The 26924-nt window shown below is 39.6% G+C and overlaps 2 protein-coding genes across 2 annotated transcripts in view; one reads left to right on the forward strand and one right to left on the reverse strand.

The window, feature by feature from the left end:
- Window positions 1–3918, reverse strand: part of LOC128701993 (tigger transposable element-derived protein 4-like) — a 23666-nt gene extending 19748 nt beyond the window's left edge. Inside the window, exon 1 of the mRNA XM_053796004.2 lies at window positions 3802–3918. Within this exon, the coding sequence (XP_053651979.2) occupies window positions 3802–3884 (83 nt within the window). The 5' untranslated portion in view covers window positions 3885–3918. The remainder of the gene's footprint in view (window positions 1–3801) is intronic.
- A 10168-nt stretch (window positions 3919–14086) lies between these two features.
- Window positions 14087–22346, forward strand: mRpL49 (mitochondrial ribosomal protein L49). Its single transcript, XM_053796006.2, has 4 exons — window positions 14087–14410; window positions 16285–16366; window positions 21410–21533; window positions 22064–22346. The coding sequence occupies exons 1-4, from the start codon at window positions 14204–14206 to the stop codon at window positions 22254–22256; spliced, it is 606 nt and encodes a 201-aa protein (XP_053651981.2). The 5' UTR covers window positions 14087–14203; the 3' UTR covers window positions 22257–22346.
- Window positions 22347–26924: the final 4578 nt, after the last annotated feature.

A 26924-nucleotide genomic window follows, 5' to 3' on the forward strand; every position in this document is an offset into this window, starting at 1 on the left:
ACCCGCCCCCCATCCCAGCACCCATTTTTGGAGGACCGATTACTCAGGAGGCAGTAAGGCAGATATCCTCAGGCTAGTGCACGTACCAATAAGTTTTATGGAGGTGCACTACTAACACTGAGACAGCGGTCCTTAACTGGAGTTTACCTGGAGAGAGTTCCGGGGGTCAACGCCCCCGCGGCCCGGTCTGTGACCAGGCCTCCTGGTGGATCAGAGCCTGATCAACCAGGCTGTTGCTGCTGGCTGCACGCAAACCAACATACGAGCCACAGCCCGGCTGGTGTGTGCCAAGAAGTTTTATGGGGTACACGACACTGCCAATCCTTCTTTCAAATCATACGAAATATGAAAAAGTTGTCAGATGCCAATGAATTTCGGTTATAATAATAATAATAATAATAATAATAATAATAATAATAATAATAATAATAATAATAATAATAATCTTTATTTTTACATGTACAACGTACACAAACCTAGTTGATATCAATGACATACTACTATATAGAAAGCCCCTAGTTAAGCAGAGCATTTCGGACAAATGAGGTAAATTTTTGTCCCCAGAATGCGACTCACACTAGTCGACTAACATCCTGGTTCCTATTTTACTGCTAGGTGAACATGAATAGCAGGTTCCTTAAAGAAATACGGCCTAATGCTTCCACCCGTACCGGCGATCGAACCACAGACCTCAATGTGTGTGAGCTGATTGTGCTAGCAGTCGAACTGCTAGGGCAACGTTTACAAGAGAAAGTATGCTAGATGCTAGGCAGTTAAACCATGCTAGGACCTATTTTACAAGAATCTATTAACATCAACATCCTGTAGCTTTCTAGTGTCCTCGTCAGAAATCATCTGATGACCTTTCTTAATTTCATTGGCAAACTTATTATGTAGCTACTTATTCCCTCATTTATGTCGCTTATGAAGATGTAAACCACGAGGGTCCCAACGCTGACCCTTGTGGTACACCAGTGGTAATGGGTTCCCATTAAGATTTCTTCCCGTTACTGTAAGCTCTGTTGCCTATATCGGTCAATTATAACTTAAACCAGGAGATAATTTCTTCTTATATATCATTTCTCCCTACTTCATCATATTTTTGACTGAAGTCCATATATACAATATCATATTCTTTATCTTGGTGTACTGTTAGTGATAAAGGTTCGTAAGCCACCTTGTATCTTTCAAGGTGGCTCCGACGTGCATCAGCAATTGTTAATTCCATCAGCTTTCTCACAACTGAGGTTAATTTGATGGTCTGTAATTTGAAGGTAAAGACCTATCTCCCGCCTTGTAAATGGGTATGACATTTGTCATTTTCCACTTGACTGGTACAATACTCAGTTTAAGTGATGCGCCGAAGAGACTAGCTAATGATTTCCTAAGTTCCTCTTCACATTCCTTTAAAACCCTTGAAAACAACTCCTCAAAGATCGATGCCCCGGCATGTACTTAGCAAATCAAAATTGTAATTACACATTGTAAACTATGCGAAGAAATAAAATCCTTAATGAATTTGTCTGGTTTAAGTCATTAAAGTTGTTTGAAGATCATCTCACTAGTAAACCTGATCCAGTATTAATTTATTTTCATTTTCACCAGTTTAATTATTAATTCCCAGGATTTCATCTGTATCCTCTTGTGAAACAACAGAGAAGAAATGCAGTATGTGTTAAAATGGTACGCATTTCATTGTTACTATCAGTCAGCTGACCTAAGTTACATTTAAGTGGGCCTATCTTTCCCTAATCCTATTCTTATATACATGAAAGAAGCCCTTTGGATTGGTCTTTGAGTCCCTCACAACCTTAATGTCATGTTCTCTTTGCGCTTCCTTTTTTTCACTTCTCTCTTAAACTGAACATATCGGTCAATATAAAAAAAAATATCGGTCAATGACACTTTCTTCTTATGATTCGCTTGTAAATACCTCATTTTCTTCACCTATGAATTATTTTACTCTATTCAGCATCCATACAGGGTCATTCAAATTCGCTCTGATTTGTAACTTGCTCAGCTATCAAAACTTTGGAGTCCAGTCCCTGGACCCATTATGTACCTCTGTAATCTTTTGACTACCGCCCACAGGATGGGTATGGGGTGCATAATAAACATATTAAACTAACTAACTGTATTATGCTTAGAAAAGAATCATACTGACATCCATCATCACTTTCTATTCGGGCTCCCTCATGATACTTCCTAGATTATCCCAGTCCTCAGTGTGATTTTTGGGAAGCTTGACCTTGTTATCTGTTACTGAAATTAAGTGATTTGTGATCGCTTTCTTCTAGCTCTTCACTTATCCCTCAAGATCACTTATCAGAGACTTCTTGTTTACCAGAAACTAGTCAAGCAGGTTATTTCCTCTAGTTGCTTCTGACATAAGCTGTTTTAAAAAGTAGTCCTGTACTATTTCTAGAAATCTGCTTAATTTTAGATTTCCTGTGAAATTCTCCCAATCAATTTGGCTAAAGTTAAAATCCATTAAAACTGTTTCGTATCTATTTCGTGCCACAGAACTTTACGGTAGTCACTGTCTAGATTCGTGGGATCTGTACACCTAAGATTAGTTTCTCAAGTCCTTTAAGGAACTTCAGTATTGTTTCTGATATAACCTTAATTTTCCCGACATACATAGCAACTCTACCCGCTTTCCTGTTGACTCTATCAGTGTGGGAATAATTTATATGCGTGTGTGGCAGTCAGTAAGCATAGCCCTAGTTTTCAGACTGTACCAGGTTTCTCTTATTGCAACAATATCTATTTTCGCCACATTTAATTATTATTAGTTCGTCTGTTTTATTTCTTGCACTCTGGCTATTTGTATAGTAGATGCTGAGGAACTTTTCGCCTTGCTGCACTCCTGTCTCTGTAAATATACACTCCTACAACACCAATATTAATTACTGTGTAGTGATATACACTCCCACATTAATATTAATTACTGTGTAGTGATATACACTCCCACATCAATATTAATTACTGTGTAGTGATATACACTCCCACATCAATATTAATTACTGTGTAGTGATATACACTCCCACAGCATCAATATTAATTACTGTCTAGTGATATACACTCCCACAACACCAATATTAAGTACTATATACACTCCCACACCAAAATCGACCCATTTCAGAGGAGTTTCGTAATCAATACCAAGAAAACCTCATGTAAACCCGTTTTCTTTGGTGTCTTCAGCGCCACCACAGAAAATATGGAAGCTCCTGACATCTGTCCTCGTGACTGTCTGGTCATGTCAATAATACACCAGACTCATTTCTGCATCAATAACAATATTTATGTAGTGTTACACCTGTGGTTATAATAACCAAGTTTGATGATATCCAAGTAACTAGTCTGATAGACTGTAATAGGCACACAATTATCACCAGCAACACAGCGCAGCCGAGTATTTCACTTTAAGTATTATATTACTCTAAAGAGCGATCGTATAGGACAAATAAATTATTATCAGTGATGATGATGAATTAGAAGAGCAACAATGATACAATTATACACCTCCAGCCACTCCAGAGCCAAATAAACCATATCTTCTTCCTTCACTAGATATCTATCAGTTATTACATGTTACCAATTTATTCTTCGGATTCAGCAGAAACTTTGCTATTTCATCCTCACAGTGAACATCACTGCTGAATGTTGTGTTCACTGAAGGAAACGTTGGGATATAGAGGATTGTGAGGCTGGGAAGAGGCTGTTGTTTATCTCGTCATCCCAGAGACATTATTGACTAACCTACACATGCATCAACACCTTAAAGTTGGTACTCACATATAGCAGTCGGATGGAGCCTTAATGTGTTGCGGTAACTGTTCAAAATACTGGCGAAATTCTTCAAACTCTCTGTCTGCCATCTTGAATAGATTGTCGGGTAGACTCGCTTGAGGATCAGGTTGCCCACGAGTGTCACTGAGGAGAGCCTGGCTAGCTAGCCACCGAGCCTCGCTACTCCCACCTGATCACTTAGTTGACAAATGGCTTTCAACTTTCGCCTCTATGTCAAAAACAACATATTTTACCGCAATTTTGATTCATTAAGCACATAGCCTCCATTAAACTAAAACTAACGACCCATATACCAAACTGTATCAACTATCCCATAACAAACAAGAGGTAAATATGTCCCCCGGAAACATTACATGGCATCTAAGAGACAAAAACTTAAGAATCAATAACAAACAAAACACTAGAGAAATCTTCAAGTGGGAAAAAATCATTACAATTTCCCCAAAATAAAATTATGTCTGAAGGGTGATTGATTTATTGTTGAGATTATAAACACGGTGAGGAACCTGGACTCCAATAAGCCACAGAAAACGGCGTTCACTAAATTTTTTAAAAAATATATATATACAAAACAAACTGCTATGCTTCCCTTTAATAAATTAATAAGTTTGTGAGTTTATTTAGGTATAGTTTACATAAGCTGGATGATCACTGGTGTGTTTATAGTAATGTATTGGTAGATTATCTTGGATTTCGTCAAAAACAAAAACAAAAATAGGAAAGACTGACTTGTTTTGATTGGGGTCGTCCCCTGCCCTCTTTTCTTAACAATAAGTTTACCTCAGTCACTCTCTCTCTCTCTCTCTCTCTCTCTCTCTCTCTCTCTCTCTCTCTCTCTCTCTCTCTCTCTCTCTCTCTCTCTCTCTCTCTCTCTCTCTCTCTCTCTCTCCAGTAACAGCCTGGTTTATCAGGCCCTGATACACCACCTGGCCTGTTCATGGACCTGGCCGCGGAGGCGTTGACCCCCGGAACACCCACCAGGTATACTCAAGGTAGACTCCAAGTATACTCATGGTAGACTCCAACTATACTCATGGTAGACTCCAAGTATACTCATGGTAGACTCAAAGTATACTCAAGGTAGACTCCAAGTATACTCATGGTAGACTCCAAGTATTCTCATGGTAGACTCCAAGTATACTCATGGTAGACTCCAGGTATGATACATATAAAAATAAGCCAGGTGCCTTCCTGGATGACAGCACGTGATGCTGTCTTACTCTTCAATGTCTACCCGTGTTGTCTACCACTGGAGTTCATATCTACCCGTGTTGTCTACCACTGATGTTTACATCTACCGTGTTGTCTACCACTGATGTTCACATCTACCGTGTTGTCTACCACTGATGTTCACATCTACCGTGTTGTCTATTACTGATGTTCACATATCCCGTGTTGTCTACCACTGATGTTCACATTTACCGTGTTGTCTACCACTGATGTTTACATCTACCGTGTTGTCTACCACTGATGTTCACATTTACCGTGTTGTCTACCACTTTTTAGAGATTTTGCTACCGAAGTGGCTAGTTTATTGTGCACCCCATATCCATCCTGTGGACGGTAGCGCGAGAGCATGTGGATACACAAAAGGCCTAGGAACCACTGATGTTCACATCTACAGTGTTGTCTACCACTGAGGGCCACAACTACCCGTGTTGTCTACAACTGAAGGCCACAACTACCCGTATTGTCTACAACTGAAGGCCACAACTACCCGTGTTGTCTACAACTGAAGGCCACAACTACCCGTGTTGTCTACCACTGAAGGCCACAACTACCCGTGTTGTCTACAACTGAAGGCCACAACTACCCGTGTTGTCTACCACTGAGGGCCACAACTACCCGTGTTGTCTACCACTGAGGGCCACAACTACCCGTGTTGTCTACCACTGAGGGCCACAACTACCCGTGTTGTCTACCAGTTAAGGCCACAACTACCTGTGTTGTCTACCACTTAAAGCCACAACTACCCGTGTTGTCTACCAGTTAAGGCCACAACTACCCGTGTTGTCTACCACTTAAAGCCACAACTACCCGTGTTGTCCACCACTGAAGGCCACAACTACCCGTGTTGTCTACCACTGAGGGCCACAACTACCCGTGTTGTCTACCACTTAAGGCCACAACTACCCGTGTTGTCTACCACTTAAGGCCACAACTACCCGTGTTGTCTACCACTTAAGGCCGCAACTACCCGTGTTATCCACCACTGAAGGCCACAACTACCCGTGTTGTCTACCACTGAGGGCCACAACTACCCGTGTTGTCCACCACTGAAGGCCACAACTACCCGTGTTGTCCACCACTGAAGGCCACAACTACTCGTGTTGTCTACCAGTTAAGGCCACAACTACCCGTGTTGTCTACCACTTAAGGCCACAACTACCCGTGTTGTCTACCAGTTAAGGCCACAACTACCCGTGTTGTCCACCACTGAAGGCCACAACTACCCGTGTTGTCCACCACTGAAGGCCACAACTACTCGTGTTGTCTACCAGTTAAGGCCACAACTACCCGTGTTGTCTACCACTTAAGGCCACAACTACCCGTGTTGTCTACCACTTAAGGCCACAACTACCCGTGTTGTCTACCACTTAAGGCTACAACTACCCGTGTTGTCCACCACTGAAGGCCACAACTACCCGTGTTGTCCACCACTGAAGGCCACAACTACCCGTGTTGTCCACCACTGAAGGCCACAACTACCCGTGTTGTCTACCACTTAAGGCCACAACTACCCGTGTTGTCTACCACTTAAGGCCACAACTACCCGTGTTGTCTACCACTTAAGGCCACAACTACCCGTGTTGTCCACCACTGAAGGCCACAACTACCCGTGTTGTCCACCACTGAAAGCCACAACTACCCGTGTTGTCCACCACTGAAGGCCACAACTACCCGTGTTATCCACCACTGAAGGCCACAACTACTCGTGTTGTCTACCAGTTAAGGCCACAACTACCCGTGTTGTCTACCACTTAAGGCCACAACTACCCGTGTTGTCTACCACTTAAGGCCACAACTACCCGTGTTGTCTACCAGTTAAGGCTACAACTACCCGTGTTGTCCACCACTGAAGGCCACAACTACCCGTGTTGTCCACCACTGAAGGCCACAACTACCCGTGTTGTCCACCACTGAAGGCCACAACTACCCGTGTTGTCTACCACTTAAGGCCACAACTACCCGTGTTGTCTACCACTTAAGGCCACAACTACCCGTGTTGTCTACCACTTAAGGCCACAACTACCCGTGTTGTCCACCACTGAAGGCCACAACTACCCGTGTTGTCCACCACTTAAGGCCACAACTACCCGTGTTGTCCACCACTGAAGGCCACAACTACCCGTGTTGTCCACCACTGAAGGCCACAACTACCCGTGTTGTCCACCACTTAAGGCCACAACTACCCGTGTTGTCCACCACTGAAGGCCACAACTACCCGTGTTGTCCACCACTTAAGGCCACAACTACCCGTGTTGTCCACCACTGAAGGCCACAACTACCCGTGTTGTCCACCACTTAAGGCCACAACTACCCGTGTTGTCCACCACTTAAGGCCACAACTACCCGTGTTGTCCACCACTGAAGGCCACAACTACCCGTGTTGTCCACCACTGAAGGCCACAACTACCCGTGTTGTCCACCACTTAAGGCCACAACTACCCGTGTTGTCCACCACTTAAGGCCACAACTACCCGTGTTGTCCACCACTGAAGGCCACAACTACCCGTGTTGTCCACCACTGAAGGCCACAACTACCCGTGTTGTCCACCACTTAAGGCCACAACTACCCGTGTTGTCCACCACTGAAGGCCACAACTACCCGTGTTGTCCACCACTGAAGGCCACAACTACCCGTGTTGTCCACCACTGAAGGCCACAACTACCCGTGTTGTCCACCACTTAAGGCCACAACTACCCGTGTTGTCCACCACTGAAGGCCACAACTACCCGTGTTGTCCACCACTTAAGGCCACAACTACCCGTGTTGTCCACCACTGAAGGCCACAACTACCCGTGTTGTCCACCACTTAAGGCCACAACTACCCGTGTTGTCCACCACTTAAGGCCACAACTACCCGTGTTGTCCACCACTGAAGGCCACAACTACCCGTGTTGTCCACCACTGAAGGCCACAACTACCCGTGTTGTCCACCACTTAAGGCTAAAACTACCCGTGTTGTCCACCACTGAAGGCCACAACTACCCCTGTTTTCGCCTCATTAGCGATCTTCCTCTTTTAATTAACAAAACAATTAGCGAGGCTAAGTATAGTGTTACCTCAAAACAATTTTGTTTTCAAACTTTTATTAAAGTTGGGGTTATGAAGTTAATTTCTAACCCTGTGTGTATACCATGTTATTGTTAGCATTATGAACTTTGTTATACACCTCTATGTGTGTATATACACGCTTACTGTTGGTCGGTTGATGGGGTTTGAAGCCTATCTACTACACGAGAGTCATTAAGGCTGCAAGTCACCCGCTCACCACCAGTCAAGAATATTTTAATACCTAAAATACCGATTAAAGGTGAACTCTCAGTATATATACACTGAGGTATACACCTCACAGTTGATAAATTAGACACAAGTGCAACTCTTGGGTATCTTTATTAAGGAAACGTTTCGCCACACAGTGGCTTCATCAGTCCATACGTAGGAGAAACTTGAAGAACAGGAGGAGAATGAGGTAATCAGTCCCTCAACCTTGAGTCGATGTGTTCAGTCCATCAATCTTGAATAGAATACACAATATGAGCGGAGAAGCAGCTTATAAACCGTATGGCAGGAGAGGTGCAGCAGTCATAGGTGGTGTCACATTTGTTCAGTGTGGAAGTAGGTCGTGCCCAAGAATTAGGCAAGCGAAGAATTCCTAAGTATTAAGATCCCAAGAAGTTACAGTGTCTGACAGGTTTGTAGATGAATGGTTCAGAGAACCGACATGTTGATAAATTAGACACAAGTGCAACTCTTTATCAATTTCTATATAGTATGTCACTTCTGTCAGCTAGGTACACGTAATACATGTACTTACCTGGAGTTTACCTGGAGAGAGTTCCGGGGGTCAACGCCCCCGCTGCCCGGTCTGTGACCAGGCCTCCTGGTGGATCAGAGCCTGATCAACCAGGCTGTTGCTGCTGGCTGCACGCAGACCAACGTACGAGCCACAGCCCGGCTGGTCAGGAACCGACTTTAGGTGCTTGTCCAGTGCCAGCTTGAAGACTGCCAGGGGTCTGTTGGTAATCCCCCTTATGTATGCTGGGAGGCAGTTGAACAGTCTCGGGCCCCTGACATTTATTGTATGGTCTCTTAACGTGCTAGTGACACCCCTGCTTTTCATTGGGGGGATGTTGCATCGTCTGCCAAGTCTTTTGCTTTCGTAGTGAGTGATTTTCGTGTGCAAGTTCGGTACTAGTCCCTCTAGGATTTTCCAGGTGTATATAATCATGTATCTCTCCCGCCTGCGTTCCAGGGAATACAGGTTTAGGAACCTCAAGCGCTCCCAGTAATTGAGGTGTTTTATCTCCGTTATGCGCGCTGTGAAGGTTCTCTGTACATTTTCTAGGTCAGCAATTTCACCTGCCTTGAAAGGTGCTGTTAGTGTGCAGCAATATTCCAGCCTAGATAGAACAAGTGACCTGAAGAGTGTCATCATGGGCTTGGCCTCCCTACTTTTGAAGGTTCTCATTATCCATCCTGTCATTTTTCTAGCAGATGCGATTGATACAGTGTTATGGTCCTTGAAGGTGAGATCCTCCGACATAATCACTCCCAGGTCTTTGACGTTGGTGTTTCGCTCTATTTTGTGGCCAGAATTTGTTTTGTACTCTGATGAAGATTTAATTTCCTCGTGTTTACAATATCTGAGTAATTGAAATTTCTCATCGTTGAACTTCATATTGTTTTCTGCAGCCCACTGAAAGATTTGGTTGATGTCCGCCTGGAGCCTTGCAGTGTCTGCAATGGAAGACACTGCCATGCAGATTCGGGTGTCATCTGCAAAGGAAGACACGGTGCTGTGGCTGACATCCTTGTCTACGTCGGATATGAGGATGAGGAACAAGATGGGAGCGAGTACTGTGCCTTGTGGAACAGAGCTTTTCACCGTAGCTGCCTCGGACTTTACTCTGTTGACGACTACTCTCTGTGTTCTGTTAGAGAGGAAATTATAGATCCATCGACCGACTTTTCCTGTTATTCCTTTAGTACGCATTTTGTGCGCTATTATGCCATGGTCACACTTGTCGAAGGCTTTTGCAAAGTCTGTATATATTACATCTGCATTCTTTTTGTCTTCTAGTGCATTTAGGACCTTGTCGTAGTGATCCAATAGTTGAGACAGACAGGAGCGACCTGTTCTAAACCCATGTTGCCCTGGGTTGTGTAACTGATGGATTTCTAGATGGGTGGTGATCTTGCTTCTTAGGACCCTTTCAAAGATTTTTATGATATGGGATGTTAGTGCTATTGGTCTGTAGTTCTTTGCTGTTGCTTTACTGCCCCCTTTGTGGAGTGGGGCTATGTCTGTTGTTTTTAGTAACTGTGGGACGACCCCCGTGTCCATGCTCCCTCTCCATAGGATGGAAAAGGCTCGTGATAGGGGCTTCTTGCAGTTCTTGATGAACACGCAGTTCCATGAGTCTGGCCCTGGGGCAGAGTGCATGGGCATGTCATTTATTGCCTGTTCGAAGTCATTTGGCGTCAGGAGCGGTTTGCTAAAAACTGAGTCATATTGGGACTTGAGTAGCTCACTCATTTCCTTGCTGTCATCTGTGTAGGACCCATCTTGTTTAAGTAGGGGCCCAATACTGGACGTTGTTCTCGACTTTGATTTGGCATAGGAGAAGAAATACTTTGGGTTTCTTTCGATTTCATTTATGGCTTTTAGTTCTTCCCGCGATTCCTGACTCCTATAAGATTCCTTTAGCTTAAGTTCGATGCTTGCTATTTCTCTGACCAGTGTCTCCCTACGCATTTCAGATATATTGACCTCTTTTAGCCGCTCTGTTATTCTTTTCCGTCGCCTGTAAAGGGAGCGCCTGTCTCTTTCTATTTTACATCTACTCCTCCTGTTTCTTAGAGGAGTAAGCCTTGTGCATACATCGAGTGCCACCAAGTTAATCTGTTCTAGGCATAAGTTGGGGTCTGTGTTGCTTAGTATATCTTCCCAGCTTATATCTGTTAGGACTTGGTTTACTTGGTCCCACTTTATGTTTTTGTTATTGAAGTTGAATTTGGTGAATGCTCCCTCGTGACTAGTCTCATTATGTCGGTCTGGGGCTCCACGCATACATGTCTGAACCTCAATTATGTTGTGATCTGAGTATATTGTTTTTGATATGGTGACATTTCTTATCAGGTCATCATTGTTAGTGAAGATGAGGTCTAGTGTATTCTCCAGTCTAGTAGGCTCTATTATTTGCTGGTTTAAATTGAATTTTGTGCAGAGATTTAAAAGCTCGTGTGAGTGTGAGTTTTCATCAGCGCTGCCTCCTGGTGCTATTTCTGCAACAATATTATTTGCTATATTCCTCCATTTTAGGTGCCTTAAGTTGAAATCCCCCAGGAACAAGATGTTGGGTGCAGGAGCTGGAAGATTTTCCAGACAGTGGTCAATTTTTAACAGCTGTTCCTGGAATTGCTGGGATGTTGCATCCGGAGGCTTGTAGACTACCACAATGACTAGGTTTTGGTTCTCGACCTTTACTGCTAAAACTTCCACTACATCATTTGAGGCATTAAGCAGTTCTGTGCAAACAAGTGACTCTGCAATGTACAGACCAACCCCCCTCCCTTTTTTTGCCTGTTCACTCTGTCACATCTATATAGGTTGTAACCTGGGATCCATATTTCGTTGTCCAAGTGATCCTTTATGTGGGTCTCAGTGAAAGCCGCGAACATTGCCTTTGCCTCTGCAAGCAGTCCACGGATGAAAGGTATTTTGTTGTTTGTTGCTGGTTTTAGACCCTGTATATCCTTCCAGGATATTGCAGTACTAAATGAATTCCAAAGGGTGAGGAACAGAGTACAGAGACTTATAAAAGGAGCAAAGGCAAAGCACTATTGCTCAAAAATTGAAGAGTATAAGCATAACCCCAGAAAGCTCTGGCAACAACTAAAACAGTTGGGGTATAGCCATAAGCCAGTAGATAGGTCTAACATAGTACTCACTATCGATAATGAGGTATGCCACGAAACATCTAAGGTGGCAAATTGCTTTAATTCCTACTACACATCTGTTGCATCAACACTAGTAAGTAAACTACCAGCTGCATCATATACCTTTAACACAGACTCTGATAAGTTTCAAACATACTATACCAATAAAGGGGTAACCCCAAACAGTTGTCAACTAGTAAGTGTATCTCATGACTTCATTCAAAAAGAACTAAGCAGGTTAAACCCAACTAAGAGCACAGGCCCTGATAACATCCCGTCTAAGTTCCTAAAAGATGGTGCTTCTGAACTGTCAATCCCTATTGCTCACATAATAAATCTATCAATCACCACTAATACCGTACCGGAGGGGTTCAAGGAGGCCAGAGTTACTCCTATCTTCAGGAAAAATAATAGGTCTGATGTAAGCAACTATAGGCCTGTTAGTATACTCAGTATAATATCTAAAATTCTGGAGAGGGCGGTGTATTCTCAAGTAGTTAAGTACCTTAATGACAACAGCATTCTCCATAGCTATCAATCGGGCTTCAGAAGATCCTACTCAACCGACACCTCCCTTATTAATCTGATGGATTACCTGAGAACTGAAATGTCAAAGGGAAACCTCATAGGTATGGTAACCTTAGACCTGCAAAAGGCCTTCGATACTGTCAACCACAATATATTATGTAAGAAACTTCAAGCTATCGGTATAGGTTCTGTAGACTGGTTTAAGTCCTACCTTAGCAACAGGAGACAAATAGTCAAAATCAACAAAACGGAATCAGAACCCCTGCCGATAACATGTGGAGTTCCCCAAGGTAGTATTCTGGGTCCCTTATTATTCTTATGTTATGTCAATGATATGCCTATCAGTGTCAAATGCAAACTCCTACTGTAGGCAGATGACAGTGCTCTGTTAGTGACAGGTAAAGACCCACAAGATATTGCTAATGTTTTAACACTGGAACTGGAGTCCTGCAGCAAATGGTTAGTAGACAACAAACTATCATTACACCTAGGGAAAACTGAAGCCATTCTCTTTGGCACGAAACATAAACTGAGAAGGGTAATTAATTTTAATGTTCAGTGTAATGGGGAGCCCATCACTTTGGTTTCATCAGTAAAATATCTGGGAATCCCCTTTGACCCATGCATGTCAGGAGAATTGGTAGGGAACAGTGTAGTAAAGAAAGCGAATGCCAGACTGAAGTTCCTGTATAGACAAGCACAGTGTCTACCTACTGAGGCTCGCGGGACCCTATGTCTAGCTCTTATACAATGCCATATGGATTACGCTTGCTCTTCATGGTACTCTGCCTTGACCAAAAAACTGAAAGATAGACTGCAAATCACCCAGAACAAAATCGTAAGATTCATCCTGGGGCTGGGACAAAGAGAACATGTAGGCCAGGATGAATTACAGCAGTTGGATATGCTGAATGTTGAAGACAGAGTAAAACAACTGAAGCTAAATCATGTTTATAAAATTGCTCACAAACAGTGTCCAGAATATCTTGCTGTCAATTTTGTCAAGGTTGGGAACCAAAGCAATCATAGTACTAGGGGGAGAGAGCACAACTTTGTAGTACCCACAGTCAGTGGCCAGGCGTCAAACACCTCTTATTGTACAGCAATAAAGGAATGGAACAGACTACCCGCACATGTCAAAGCCAGTCATAGCATGAACCAGTTCAAGAAGAGTGCCAAAAGGTGTCTGATGAATGTAGCTACAGAAAGGGAGGGGAATGATTTTCTGTTTTTTAGCTAACATACGTGTAGATTTTACCGTATTCCTAGTAATGACCCTCGTATTGTAGATAGTCTTAATGACCCTCGTGTAGTAGATAGTCTTTTTAGTATGATAATAAGATGTTATCTTCGTTGTAGAATAATAAGAAAATATTATAACCTTTATATTATAATAATAAGGTAAAAGGACACCAATGGAAATAAGTCACTCTGTCTGACTTTTTTGGGTTATCCTAGGTTCTCTACACATATGCTGCTATGTATGATAATTCTATGTAACTGTATTTGTGTATACCTGAATAAACTTACTTACTTACTTAAGTTTCTTCCCGGACAGAGGACGGCGGGTTCAATACGGTGTAAGGTGTCAGTGGCCCTATAAACCCCAACAACAATAAGACAATTCTTGTAGTTATCAGGAGGGAAAGGACGTTTCAGGCAAGCTGCAGGTGTCCTGTAAAAGAAGAAGAGATGATAATGGCATTAAAGCCGTGTGTGAGGCAGCTAGGAGGAGTGGCACAGGTGTGGAGGTGTGTGTCCCGGAGCATCGCCCATCAAACCTACAGGATCACGGCCGGCAACACCTGCCATGACATCAATGATGCCCAGAAGGCAGCTGGTCCCACCAGTGCCAGGCTGCCCAGACTCAGACACACCATTCCTGAGTCCTATGAGAAGGTCACTCATAAATATGCTATTTCTCCATATTAAAAGTTTTATTTAATCAACCTTAGCGCTTTCTTTATTATAATAATCACCGTAATGATTTGGGATACCCAACATTATAGTTATGGAAATAAGTCACTTTGACTTTTTTTTAATTATCTTAGGTAATTTGTTCAGTATTGTATGACCCTAGTAGTTTTAGTGCTTTCTTTTAATAATAATAATTAATAATAATAATAATATACATATGTTACTATGTACTCCAGGTATGTATGATAAGTTGTGTAACTGTGTTTGTATACCTGTACCTAAGTAAACTTACTAACCCGGAGCTTTCTACATTTATAATTAAATGTCAGACCTTTTAGGGAAAGGTGTCTTGATGTTGGTGAGACTCTTGATCCAGGGAAATGAAGCAACCCTCTCTTACAAGGACCCCAATGGAAATAAGTCACTTTGGTTTTTTTGGGTTATTCTGGGTAATTTACTTAAATAAACTTACTCTTACTTTGGATCAAATCTTTAATTACTTATGATTCTCCAAGTGATACTTGTACGACCCCTACAGATTCAGCACTCGAATCATGAATGTAATTGGAATGAGAGTAAGGTAATATTCTTATTTTACCTAAAAGATATTTAAAGGGTGTTTTTTGGGGGTCAGTGCTCCTGTGACCTGGTCCCAGACCAGGCCTCTTACATTATGATGCTTGAGCTTACATTAGGATGCTTGAGCTTACATTAGGATGCTTGAGCTTACATTAGGATGCTTGAGCTTACATTAGGATGCTTGAGCTTACATTAGGATGCTTGAGCTTAGATAGTGGGATGTGCAATGGGGACAATAATATTTTGGGCAATATGTAAATATTTGTTTTTTGGTAACCAAATCTAACCTAACTTAGCCTAGACCAGGACTTAAAATCTAGGTTAGGCTAGGTTGGATTACACTAAGTTAAGTTTTATTAACAAAAAATAATTTTTCTATTACCAAAAATAGTTTTTCTCTTACCAAAAATAGTTTTTTCCTATTTCCTCTGAATATAACTGTCTCCATTGAACAACCCACTTAATATCGGAGAATTTACATAATAAACTGACGCCCAGCATAAAATAAATACAACCCGGAGATTGATCGTGTACAAGGTTTGTCCAATCTGACATTGATCCAATCAGAGATTGTTATAATTTGTGATTACCCCAGTCTGAGATTGTCCAAGTCTCAAGTTGTCCAAGTCTTAGATTATGTGTGTTCTAGTCATATAATTTATGGTACCCACACATACTGTATAGAAATGTACAATTATAGGACATATTATTTGTCAAATTTATTGTAGGCTGAGGATATTAGGCCAGCAATTGGTTGCATGAATGTACTTAGTTACTGAAATGGCAACTATTAAAGGACCACTGTCTTGACATGAGCTGTATGTCATGGTCATCTTGTTTTTAACATGCCTGTTTGTGGTTAAATGCAGTACATAATTTTATAGGTTTATGTAATCTAACCCAGTGTAGCCTGACCAATAAACTGATCACTGCCTGACTACTATGCCAGTAGCCTTAACAAACTTTACTACCCGGCTTTCAATCAGCCAACTGCTGGCTAATTGGTTAGGGGCTCTTGATCCAAGTAATTGGACTTTTCCTTCCCTTCCTTGGATTGAACTTGATTGCCTCCCTCAATGGATGTGCCTTGATGGTGATGAAGGGCTCTTGATCCAGGGAATTAAACCTGTTCTCTCCTTGATTCAAACCTAACTACCTCCTATTTCTCAGGTGGTGTTTGATCTCTAATTTAATATGTAGTAATAATGTCTTGTTTCAGAGCCCTCTTGGTATGAAATGTATTTATTAATATAAAATATTTTCTTGGTAATTTATAGGTTGAAGTATCTACAGCGGAATGGTCATATGTAGAGCGCCTGCTTCCTCTCAAGTCTATACCAAAACCAACTGGAAACCCAGGTATGACAAAGTATTTTTTTTTTACTTTTCCTCTTATGTATGTTTTGTCAGGTTTAAGCAGTAGCATTATTCAGGAAATTTATGGTGTGGAGTCTGGTTACAAGGGAACCCTCACCCCTCATTTGACAAATGACTTTACAGTGGTAGTAATAATAATACAGTGGAACCTTGGTGTTCGAATGTACTGGACCTCAAATGAACCAGAGTCCAAACAATTTTGTTGAGCAGAAATTGACCTGGTCTTTGAATGTTTTTCTGGAGTTCAAATGTGCTGGCTTGTTTAAAATTCAGTTGTAAAAACCTTTATATGAAAACCATTTCAAAAGTGCTTTGAAGTGGCCCCTGACACTGACCTAACTCTCAGAGACTTTTAGAAGTCAATTCAACATCCTCCAGTGTGTGAGGTTGATAATTAACCCTTTCAGGGTTTCGGCCATACTAGTACGGCTTACGCACCAGGGTCCATGACGTACTTGTACTCATAAATTCTAGCGCCTTCAAATCTAGTGAGAGAAAGCTGGTAGGCCTACATATGATAGAATGGGTCTATGTGGTCAGTGTGCGCAGTATAAAAAAAATCCTGCAGCACACAGTGCGTAATGAGAAAAAAAAAAAACTTTGACCGTGTTTTTGGATTAAAACAGTGACTTTGAACTATATTTTCATATGGTATTTATTGTTGTATTCTAGGTTTCCTGGTCCCATTGTATAGAATGGAAGACATATTACAGAAATTGAGATGATTTTGACTGGTTTTACAATGAAAAGTACCTTGAAATTGAGCTCAAAGTAGCAGAAATGTTCGATTTTTACCAAAGTTCAAAAGTAAACAAATCATGCTAAGCGTCCAATACACGTCAACTGGTGAGTCTAATATTCTTTCACAAGTGCACCGATATTATTTATACCATTTCTACACTAATGCAGTAGTCTGCATAACAGTAAATCTTCTATTTTTTGTGAGAATAAAAATTCAAAGTGGAAAGCAAAAGAAATGTAAGAGGGGCCTGGGGACGTGACTAATGAACAGAGGAAATGTTATTTTAGTGCCAGGAATGTCTTTCTTGTTTATTCTGGACCCTATTTGGAAATTGGCATCTTTTGAAATTTGTGTGAAATTGGCAAAATTGCTAAATTCTGACCACTGTATTGGATAGTTGAAATCGGTAAATTGGTGGTTTCTTGTACTCATTCAATAGAAAAAATGGAGTTCTAGCGAAATAGTTATGATTTTTGTCGACTAGTACATTGGAATTGGCCGAAAATAGGGCTCAAAGTGGGCAAAATTGCCGATGCGTAAACATCGTCGAGACCGCTAACTTTGCAAGAGCATAATTCCAGAAGTTTTCCATCAAATTTCATACTTTTGGTGTCATTATGATCGGAAAAAGATTCTCTATCTTTTCATAAGAATTTTTTTTTTTTTTTTTTTTTTTTAATTTGGGGGACCCTGAGAACAAGTCTCTGAGAGGGCCTGTGGACCCTGAAAGGGTTAAAGCCGGGGAGATACTATTTCTCACATCAGACTTTTTGCAGTTCCAACACTACCTAGGAACCAGTTAAGTTCAAACACTGAGGTTCCTCTGTAGTAATTTAAGAATTTTAAGGACCAAAACTTATGTGGAGAACTGGTTAGATAAGTACACTTTCCTGCATGAAACAAACATATAGCCATTCTGATATGCAGTCATGAATGGGTTGATGTTATTTATACAATTATTATAGTACTGTAGTAGTCTGCATAACAGTAAATCTTCTATTTTTTGTTTGAATAAAAATTCAAAATAGAAAGCAAGAGTAATATCAGATGGGCCTAGAGACATGACTGATGAACAAAGAAAATATTATTTTAGAGCCAGGAATATCTGCATTGTTCATTCTGGACCTTATTTTGAAATTGTCATATTTTTTCATTTTCGTGAAATTGGCCAAATTGCAAATTTCTGACAACGTTATTAGGTAGTTGAAATCGGTAAATGGGCAGTTTCTTGTACTCAAACGATAGAAAAAATGGAGTTCTAAAGAAATAGCAATGAGTTTGGTCGACTGGAACAATGGAATTAGCCGAAAATAGGGCTCAAAGTGGGCAAAATCGCCAATTTGTAAATATCGCCGAGGTCGCTAACTTCGCGAGAGCATAATTCCGGCAGTTTTCCATCAAATTTCGTTTTTTTGGTGTCATTACAATCGGGAGAAGATTCTCTATCATTTCATAAGAAAAATAATTTTTTTTTTTTTTTTTTTTTTTTTTTTTTTTTTTTTTTTTTTTTTTTAAATTTTGCGACACCAGGAGACACCTCAGGATTGGGGCTTGCGACAGTCAAAGGGTTAAATAAAACTATCGCCCACTCCAACACAGTATCCCCTCCCCCTGCTTTTAACATTTCTGTCATGATCCCGTCAGTTCCAGCTGCTTTACCCCCTTTCATTCTACGTAGTGCCTCACACACCTCTCCCCACACTCACATCCTGCTCTTCTTCACTCCTAAAAGATGTTATACCTCCCTGACAAATGCATGAAATTATCACCTCCCTTTCTTCATCGACATTTAAAAGTTCCTCAAAATATTCCCGCCATCTACCCAATACCTCCAGCTCCCCATCTACTAACTCCCCTACCCTGTTTTTAACTGACAAATCCCTAGGCTTTCTTAACTCGTTTATCTCACTCCAAAATTTTTTATTTTCAACAAAATTTCTCAACAGTGCCTCTCCCACTCTTTCATCTGCTCTCCTTTTGCACTCTCTCACCACTCTCATCACCTTTCTTTTGCTCTCCATATACTCTGCTTTTCTTACAACACTTCTACTTTGTAAAAACCTCTCATAAGCTACCTTATTCTCTTCTATCACACCCTTTACTTTATCATTCCACTAGTCGCTCCTTTCCTCCTGCACCCACCCTCCTATAGCCACAAACTTCTGCCCCACATTCTAATACTGCATTTTTAAAACTATCCTAACCCTCTTCAAGCCCCCCACTACTCATACTTGCATTATAGTTGCCAATAGTTGCCTATATCTCACCCTAATTTCCTCCTCCCTTAGTTTATACACTTTCACCTCTCTCTTACTTGCTGTTGCCATTTTCCTTATGTCCCATCTACCTCTTACTCTAACTGTAGCTACAACTAAATAATAAAGATATTATTATTATATCATTAACTTCAGGCAGTGTTTGAGATAAATGTGTTGTATGAGTATTATGCAGAGAATTAGGAATGTACAACGATGTGAGGCTATGAGAAGTATAATTCAGAGGGCAGTCATGGGGTTGTTGAGATGGTTTTTTCATTTAAAAAGTATGGAGCAGGAGAGGATAACCAAAAGGGTGTACAAATCTGGGATGAAAGCAAGGTGTAGGGGTTGTTGCAGGAATGGTTGGAGGGAGTGAAGTAGGTTTTAAGTGGCAGATACTTAATCATTCAGCAAGTGTATGCAACATATTAGATCAGAGTAAGTGAAGACTAATGGGATTTTAGGATTTAATGTGCTGGTGGAGTGTGAACATAGTATAATGAGGAAATTTAGAATACAGTGCCTGTATTCTAAAGGATGAGTGGGAGTGTTGAAGTTTGGAGGGTCACTTGATTTGTGATGCCCATGTACATCTGGCAAGACATCTATTAAATGAATGATGGTGATTGTGTTTTTCTTTTTGGGTCACCCTACCTTGGTGGGAGAGGCTAGTGTGGTAAAAAAAAAATATGCTTGCATTACAGTGCATGTTGAAGCAGTTTTTGTGTATACATATTTATTTTAAGTAACACTTTTACTATGTACTTGCTTATAGTAAGTACAAATTTAAATATTAATTAAAGACTTCTTTTCCAAATTATTTATCAGTAGAACATAATGACAATTACATAGATTAAGAAACAATTTGAGATTATTTTATGAACTGTTAATCAGAAGTTTAAACCTCCTTTCCTAGTTTGTACAGAAATGATTGTTACCGTTTACCTTCTTACATAAGTAAGTAGGTAAGTAAGTTTAGTCAGGTATACACAAATACAGTTACATAGATTATCATACATAACAGCATATGTGTACAGAACCTAGGATAACCAAAAAAAGTCAGACAAAGTGACTTATTTCCATTGGGGTTCTTTAATTTCCATTGAAAAATTTATATAAACATTTCAGACCTATAGGTCATCAAGCAAATAAAATGAAAACTAGTGCACCAGTGCCTTTCTAAAATATCATAATTTCTTAGCACAAAGTGAAAGGAAGAATCTGGTTAATTACAGTACAGCCTCTCCTCACTTAATGACGAAGTTCCGTTCCTAAGACCACGTCATTAAACGAATTATCGCTAAGTGAGGAGCATACTATAATGGTAGTGAGTTTGTGTCAACTATCTTTGATATTGTTTTAATGTCACCATTGCAACATTTATAACATTTCTGGTATATTTTTAAATGTTTATTCAGTAGTGTACTGTACATGTATATTGTAATAAACAGAATAGAGGAAATCAGCTCTAATATACATTATTTAGGTATGAGTACTGGTCACAGAACCCGTCGCAAGTCCGAGACGTTGGTAAACGAGAATGTCGAACAGCTCTCAACTCGAACTAACTCAGATATTTCAGTATTTGAACACTTTGTTCGGTAAAAAAAATCGCTCGGTAGTTCACCATTGCTCGGTACCCGACCAAATAATGTGTGTCAGTCTCCCCGCAGCTGTTGCTCAGTGCAAAACTCCACAGAACTTCGCTGTAAACTATTTCGTGCTTCTTTGCATTTTTTTTATATTGTATAAATAAGTCACTATGGGGCCTAAGAAGATTAGTGATAACAACCAACCAAAAAGAAAATTGGTTAGAGTAACAATAGAGATGAAAAAGTATTATTAATTATTCCTTATGGAAAAATTTGTTTGGTACTCGAACAGATCAGCACTCAAACAGCCTTCTGGAATGAATTAAGTTCGAGTACCAAGGTACTACTGTATTTAAAAGTGAAAAAGATAATAAAAAAAACCTAGAAGTTGTTGATTCTGCATGATGATTATTATTTACACTTTATCACACAGGTGAAGTAATGCCATCAGGATGGGTTGTGCCTTCAGCCAAGCCAGGAGACTACCCATATTTTGTTCCTCGCTCAGCTAATCATATGCTACCTGTGTATTTACTTCACAAGCCTATATTATCAAAGTAAGCTCAAGCATTGTGCACTTTTTTGTGTGTAAATTTTGTAGTATGTATCTATATTTTGGTAGCAATCTTCAAACTATATTTTTTATGCTTTCACTATGAGTAATTGCTGTCTGTATAAATGCATTACTGTTTGTAATAATGTGTGTATGTGCAATTATCAGTAATTGCAGTTTTTTAACTGTTACTTAGCCAGATTCAGGTTCTGCAGGTAGGAAGTTCAGTGCCTGCATTCTGAGAATGTGTGGGGATGTTGCATTTCATTTGGTCATTTGAACTGTGATGTGTATACATTTCTAGAAAGATGGCTAGAAAATGAATGATGGTGATTATCATTTGGGAATTTACCAATATTGTATTAAAAAAGTTGATCATCACAGTTAATGATCATTCATATTTTACTCAAGCAACTATAGTACCTTGAAAGTTTTCTAGGGTGCTATCAACTGAGGCAGCCCATTGACTTTCCTTTGACAGGTTACTGTATATTCATGCACGATGACCTAAAATATATTTATTTTAACTTTCAGACATGTAACATCAGTGAAACATGTTCAAGGTGACATTTTCGCTCTGAGTGAGGAACTGCGTGAACACTTGACACAGCTTCTTCCATCTCGTAAGATTATCAATATGCGTGTTCATGAACCTCATCAAATGATACAGATCAAAGGACAATTTGTGACTGAGTTGAAAGAATTCCTGTTAAAGAAAGGTTTTTAGGTGATTTAATTAAAATGCACTTGAGAAACTTAAAAAAAAAAAAAACAGTTATCTCAAACTCAGATGCCAATGATACTATCAGTAAAATTTCTAGGGAATCCTAAATGTCTGGTAAGTTACATAAAGTTCCATTAAGGATAACATTTCATAAATTTAATTGACAAAAGATGATTGTTATTTGGCAAATATAGTAATTTTATTCTTAGTGGCATTTCTCTTGCCTCTTGCAGAGTGATAGCTAACATTTATAGTAATTAATAAGTAGTCACTTGATGGAGAGTTCACAACAGAAATTATGGAAATTATCTTGTACAGTAACTAATTTATATAAACCCTTATTTCCTTTAACCCTTTCAGGGTCCGTGCCGTAGATCTACAGTTTTACGTTGAGGGTCCAAACCGTAGATCTACGCCATGAGCTCAGCTCGCTGATAAGCTGTGAGCGGTAAATTTGGGCCTAGATATAAGAGAATACATCTATGTGGTATGTGTGCACCACATAAAACAATCCTGCAGCATACAGTGCATAGAGAAAAAACTGAGACCATAATTTTCGATTAAAACAGCGACTTTGCAGTGTTTTTTCATATGTTTTTTATAGGTGTATTTGCGATTTCTTGGTCTCATTTGATAGAATGGAAGATACATTACAGAAATAGAGATGATTTTGATTGGTTTTAGTACTGAAAATGGCTTAAAACTGAGCTCAAAGTAGTGGAAATGTTAAATTTTTGCTGATGTTCAAGAGTAAACAAATGACCTCACACATTTAATACACGCCAGCTGGTGGGTCTGATATACGTTCACAAATGTGGTGATATTATTTATACAATTATTACAATATTGCATAACAGTAAATCTTCTGTTTTTTGGTTGGAATAAAAATTCATTATGTGAATAAAAAATCAAAATGGAATTCATTTGTAAAGCCTGAAAACGTAACTAATGAACAGAGGAAATGTTAGTTTAGTGCCAGGAGTGCCTCCATTATTTATTCTGGACCCTATTTTGAAATTGGAATATTTTGAACTTTGCATTAAATTGGCCAAATTACCAATTTCCGATCACTTTATTTTGTAGTTGAAACAGTTGACTTGGTGATTTCTTGTGCTCAATTGATAGAATAGAACTAATACTAGTGAAATAGCTAAGAGTTTGGTCGACTGGAATAATGTAATTGGCCTAAAATGGGAGTCAAAGTCGGCAAAATCGCTGATTCGTAAATATTGCTGACACATCAAAATTCACGAGAGCATAACTTCGTCAATTCTCCATCAAATTTTGTACTTTTTTGTTTTATTACCTTCAGAAAAAGATTCTCTACTATTTCATAGAAAAAATAACAAAATTATTTTTTGAAAATTCTTGGACACTGGTGCACACTTTGAAACTTGGCATCTGGACCCTGAAAGGGTTAATACAGACATAATCTGATTTATTAATTGGCTCTGATTCGTTACATCTACTGTGACCCCACCTTTTCCTTCCTTCTATATTCTTCCTTCAACACCATTACCTTCTTCCTCTACCATATCTTTATTCCTGCCTTGTAGCACGGAAATGCCCTTATGGGTTTTTTGCTTTCCATAAATATAATAAGACCATGTTTAAGTATTATGATTACAGTTTAGGAGAGTTGTTGCCCAAATTGCTTGAGTATATAACTTATCTTCTTTTTTTTTTTTTAACTCACTGGCCGTATCCCACCGAGGCAGGGTGACCCAAAAAGAAAAATGAAAGTTTTTCTTTTTACATTTAATAATTTATACAGGAGAAGGGGTTACTAGCCCCTTGCTCCCAGCATTTTAGTAGCCTTGTGACACACATGGCTTACGGAGGAAGAAATTTATGTTATTACTAATGTATACTGAATGAAAATCACTGATGTCCAATATTGGAATCTACATTAACAGTGTAGGTGTGCAGTGTCACCATTTTGAGTTGATGTAAAGCAAGACAGACAATAACTAGGGCACAAAATGTGTATAATGTATAGTATTGTGAATAAAAAGATCATTTTTTTATTTGCTTTTAATTAATGAAAATCCATGCTGTGTTGCAATAAACATTACGTACAGCATTATTTAAGAAAAATTGGTATACTACTTTTCCTTGTAAAGGTAATCCAAAGAATATTGTTTTAATTATCCCAGCTGTTACAAGTGCATTATAAGTGAAGTCGGGCATAGCTTTTTTAAAAGCTATTTCATTAGAGTAAAGGGAAATTGGTGTAAAATTTAGTCAGTCTTAAGGCAAACATGCTAATTGACCATTTGATTTATAATTAGAGTAGCTATACGTCTCATAACAGTTGAGACATGCTAGATTAGTACAGTAGTGTGTATTGTCTCTTAACTTCATGGATTTTTTGGAGTATCAGGCAGTAATAGTTATGGTACATAGCAGTTTTCTTTTTTTGTGTGTGTGTGCTGTGATAAAAGAAACTTCTATAAAAATGGCAAAGCATGTCAATATACGTATATGATTTTTTTTTTTTTGAAACATTGGAGAGCTTATGGCATCCTAATGATAATAAACTATCACACAAATGCAATGCTGTTTATATTTCTGAATTTTTTGTAGCTGCAGGTTTCACTAAGGCATTAAAAATATTTTATTGAAATTAATAGTGTTCTTAATCATCCTTTTGTCCCTGACCATCCATAATTCATATTTATTGTACATGAATTTCAATAAATCAGCTTTGCAGTTACGTATTTCTTTGGTAGCTGTTTATGTACTGAGCAACACATTACTGTTCAATTCAGCTTGTTTTCCAACAAGAGTTCATATTAGGTTTTGCACACATTAAATTGAGTCTTTTTCTGCTTGATCAAAACAGCTGTATAAATTATATACTGAATTTGATATTCTAGGTTAGTTTAGGTTAACCTAGGCTAACCTAAATTAACCTAGCTTTATATACAACCAGGTCTCGATAAGCGTGAGTTCGAATAGTGTGAATTTCACTTTGGTGCAAAATTAATTAATGCTATTTTTTTCCCCCAAACTCTTCAAATCATACACAAAAATTACATACCGTATATGTCGTCCTTGAAAAGGTTGGAAGGAAAGAAGGGGTAAGGGCAGTTTTATGGGAGAGGGGCTTGGACTTCCAGCAGGCGTGCATGAGCGTGTTCGATAGGAGTGAATGGAGACAAATGGTATTTGGGACCTGACGATCTGTTGGAGTGTGAGCAGGGTAATATTTAGTGAAGGGATTCAGGGAAACCGGTTATTTTTATATAGCCGGACTTGAGTCCTGGAAATGGGAAGTACAATGCCTGCACTCCAAAGGAGGGGTTTCGGGATATTAGCAGTTTGGAGGGATATGTTGTGTATCTTTATACGAATATGCTTCTAAACTGTTGTGTTCTGAGCACCTCTGCAAAAACAGTGATAATGTGTGAGTGAGGTGAAAGTGTTGAATGATGATGAAAGTATTTTCTTTTTGGGGATTTTATTTCTTTTTGGGTCACCCTGCCTCGGTGGGAGACGGCCAACTTATTGAAAAAAAAAAATATGTACATTCGAACAGTGTGAATTTAAATAATGCAACCACTTCAAGGGATTCTTTGTTCGCACTAACTTCTAAGAGCATAATGATATAACTTCATTACTGCTTAACATAAATGTGAAAATGAGTGTGGACTCTGAGAGGACCTTACCAGATGTGTACAAGTATGCCTACTTGATAATACTCTCAAGGGATAGATGTACTGGGAGATCTTTCTTGTAGCCTTCATTATATTTTATATTTATTGGCCTGCTCAGTAAAGGAAGGGTTCAAGTGATTGATAATTCACATGTTCTCTTTTATAGTTGGAGGGTGGTATATACTTTTATATTATGTTGGAATTCCACCTGTTGGTAAATAGTGAACAAAATAATAATTGTTTAATGACAGTCAGTACTTGTAACTAACTGCTTATCTGTTGTAGCCTAGTGAGCAGCACTGTATGACCCTGGTGGGTTTAGCACTTAGTTCTGATTATGATAATAATGTAGCCTATTGATACTATGGTATTTTGTAAATGTCAACAAAATTGCAGCAATAACCAAATTTGATTAGATCATTCAGCTGTTCTTCACAAGGGCCTTGATACCAGTGAAGGGCTCTTGATCTAAGGAACTGGATTTAGCCCCTCCCCTTCCTTGGATTGAATTTAAATGTCTCCCATTCCTACTAAAAAAAAGTCATGTGGATATTGTAATTATTGCAGGACAACATTACTGCATATATTCAGTTCATTTACTTATGTACAAATAGGAAGCAGTTGGTTGCAACTTGAGACAGTCAGACATCTGGAGTGTTATAAATACAATTGCAACATGAAACTGGATACTCATTATGTTGTTTACCTGGAGTTTACCTGGAAGGAGTTCCGGGGGTCAATGCCCCCGCAGCCCAGTCTATGACCAGGCCTCATGGTGGATCAGGACCTGATCAACCAGGCTTGAATGATATCCATTGGGGTCCTTGAATGATATGCATTGGGGTCATTGAATGATATCCATTGGGGTCACTGAAAGATATCCATTGGGGTCCTTGAATGATATCCATTGGGGTCCTTGAACGATATCTATTGGGGTCCTTGAATGATTTCCATTGGGGTCCTTGAATGATATCCATTGTTGTCCTTGAATGATATCTATTGGGGTCCTTGA

This window comes from Cherax quadricarinatus, chromosome 77, assembly GCF_038502225.1.
Source record: "Cherax quadricarinatus isolate ZL_2023a chromosome 77, ASM3850222v1, whole genome shotgun sequence".
Classification (NCBI taxonomy): Eukaryota; Metazoa; Arthropoda; class Malacostraca; order Decapoda; family Parastacidae; genus Cherax; species Cherax quadricarinatus.

Coding starts and splice junctions, on each gene's coding strand:
- mRpL49 (XM_053796006.2), top strand. CDS start 14,204: ATGATAATGGCATTAAAGCCGTGTGTGAGGCAGCTAGGAGGAGTGGCA. Junction 16,367..21,409: donor AAAACCAACTGGAAACCCAG/GTATGACAAAGT, acceptor TTTATCACACAG/GTGAAGTAATGCCATCAGGA. Junction 21,534..22,063: donor CACAAGCCTATATTATCAAA/GTAAGCTCAAGC, acceptor TTTAACTTTCAG/ACATGTAACATCAGTGAAAC.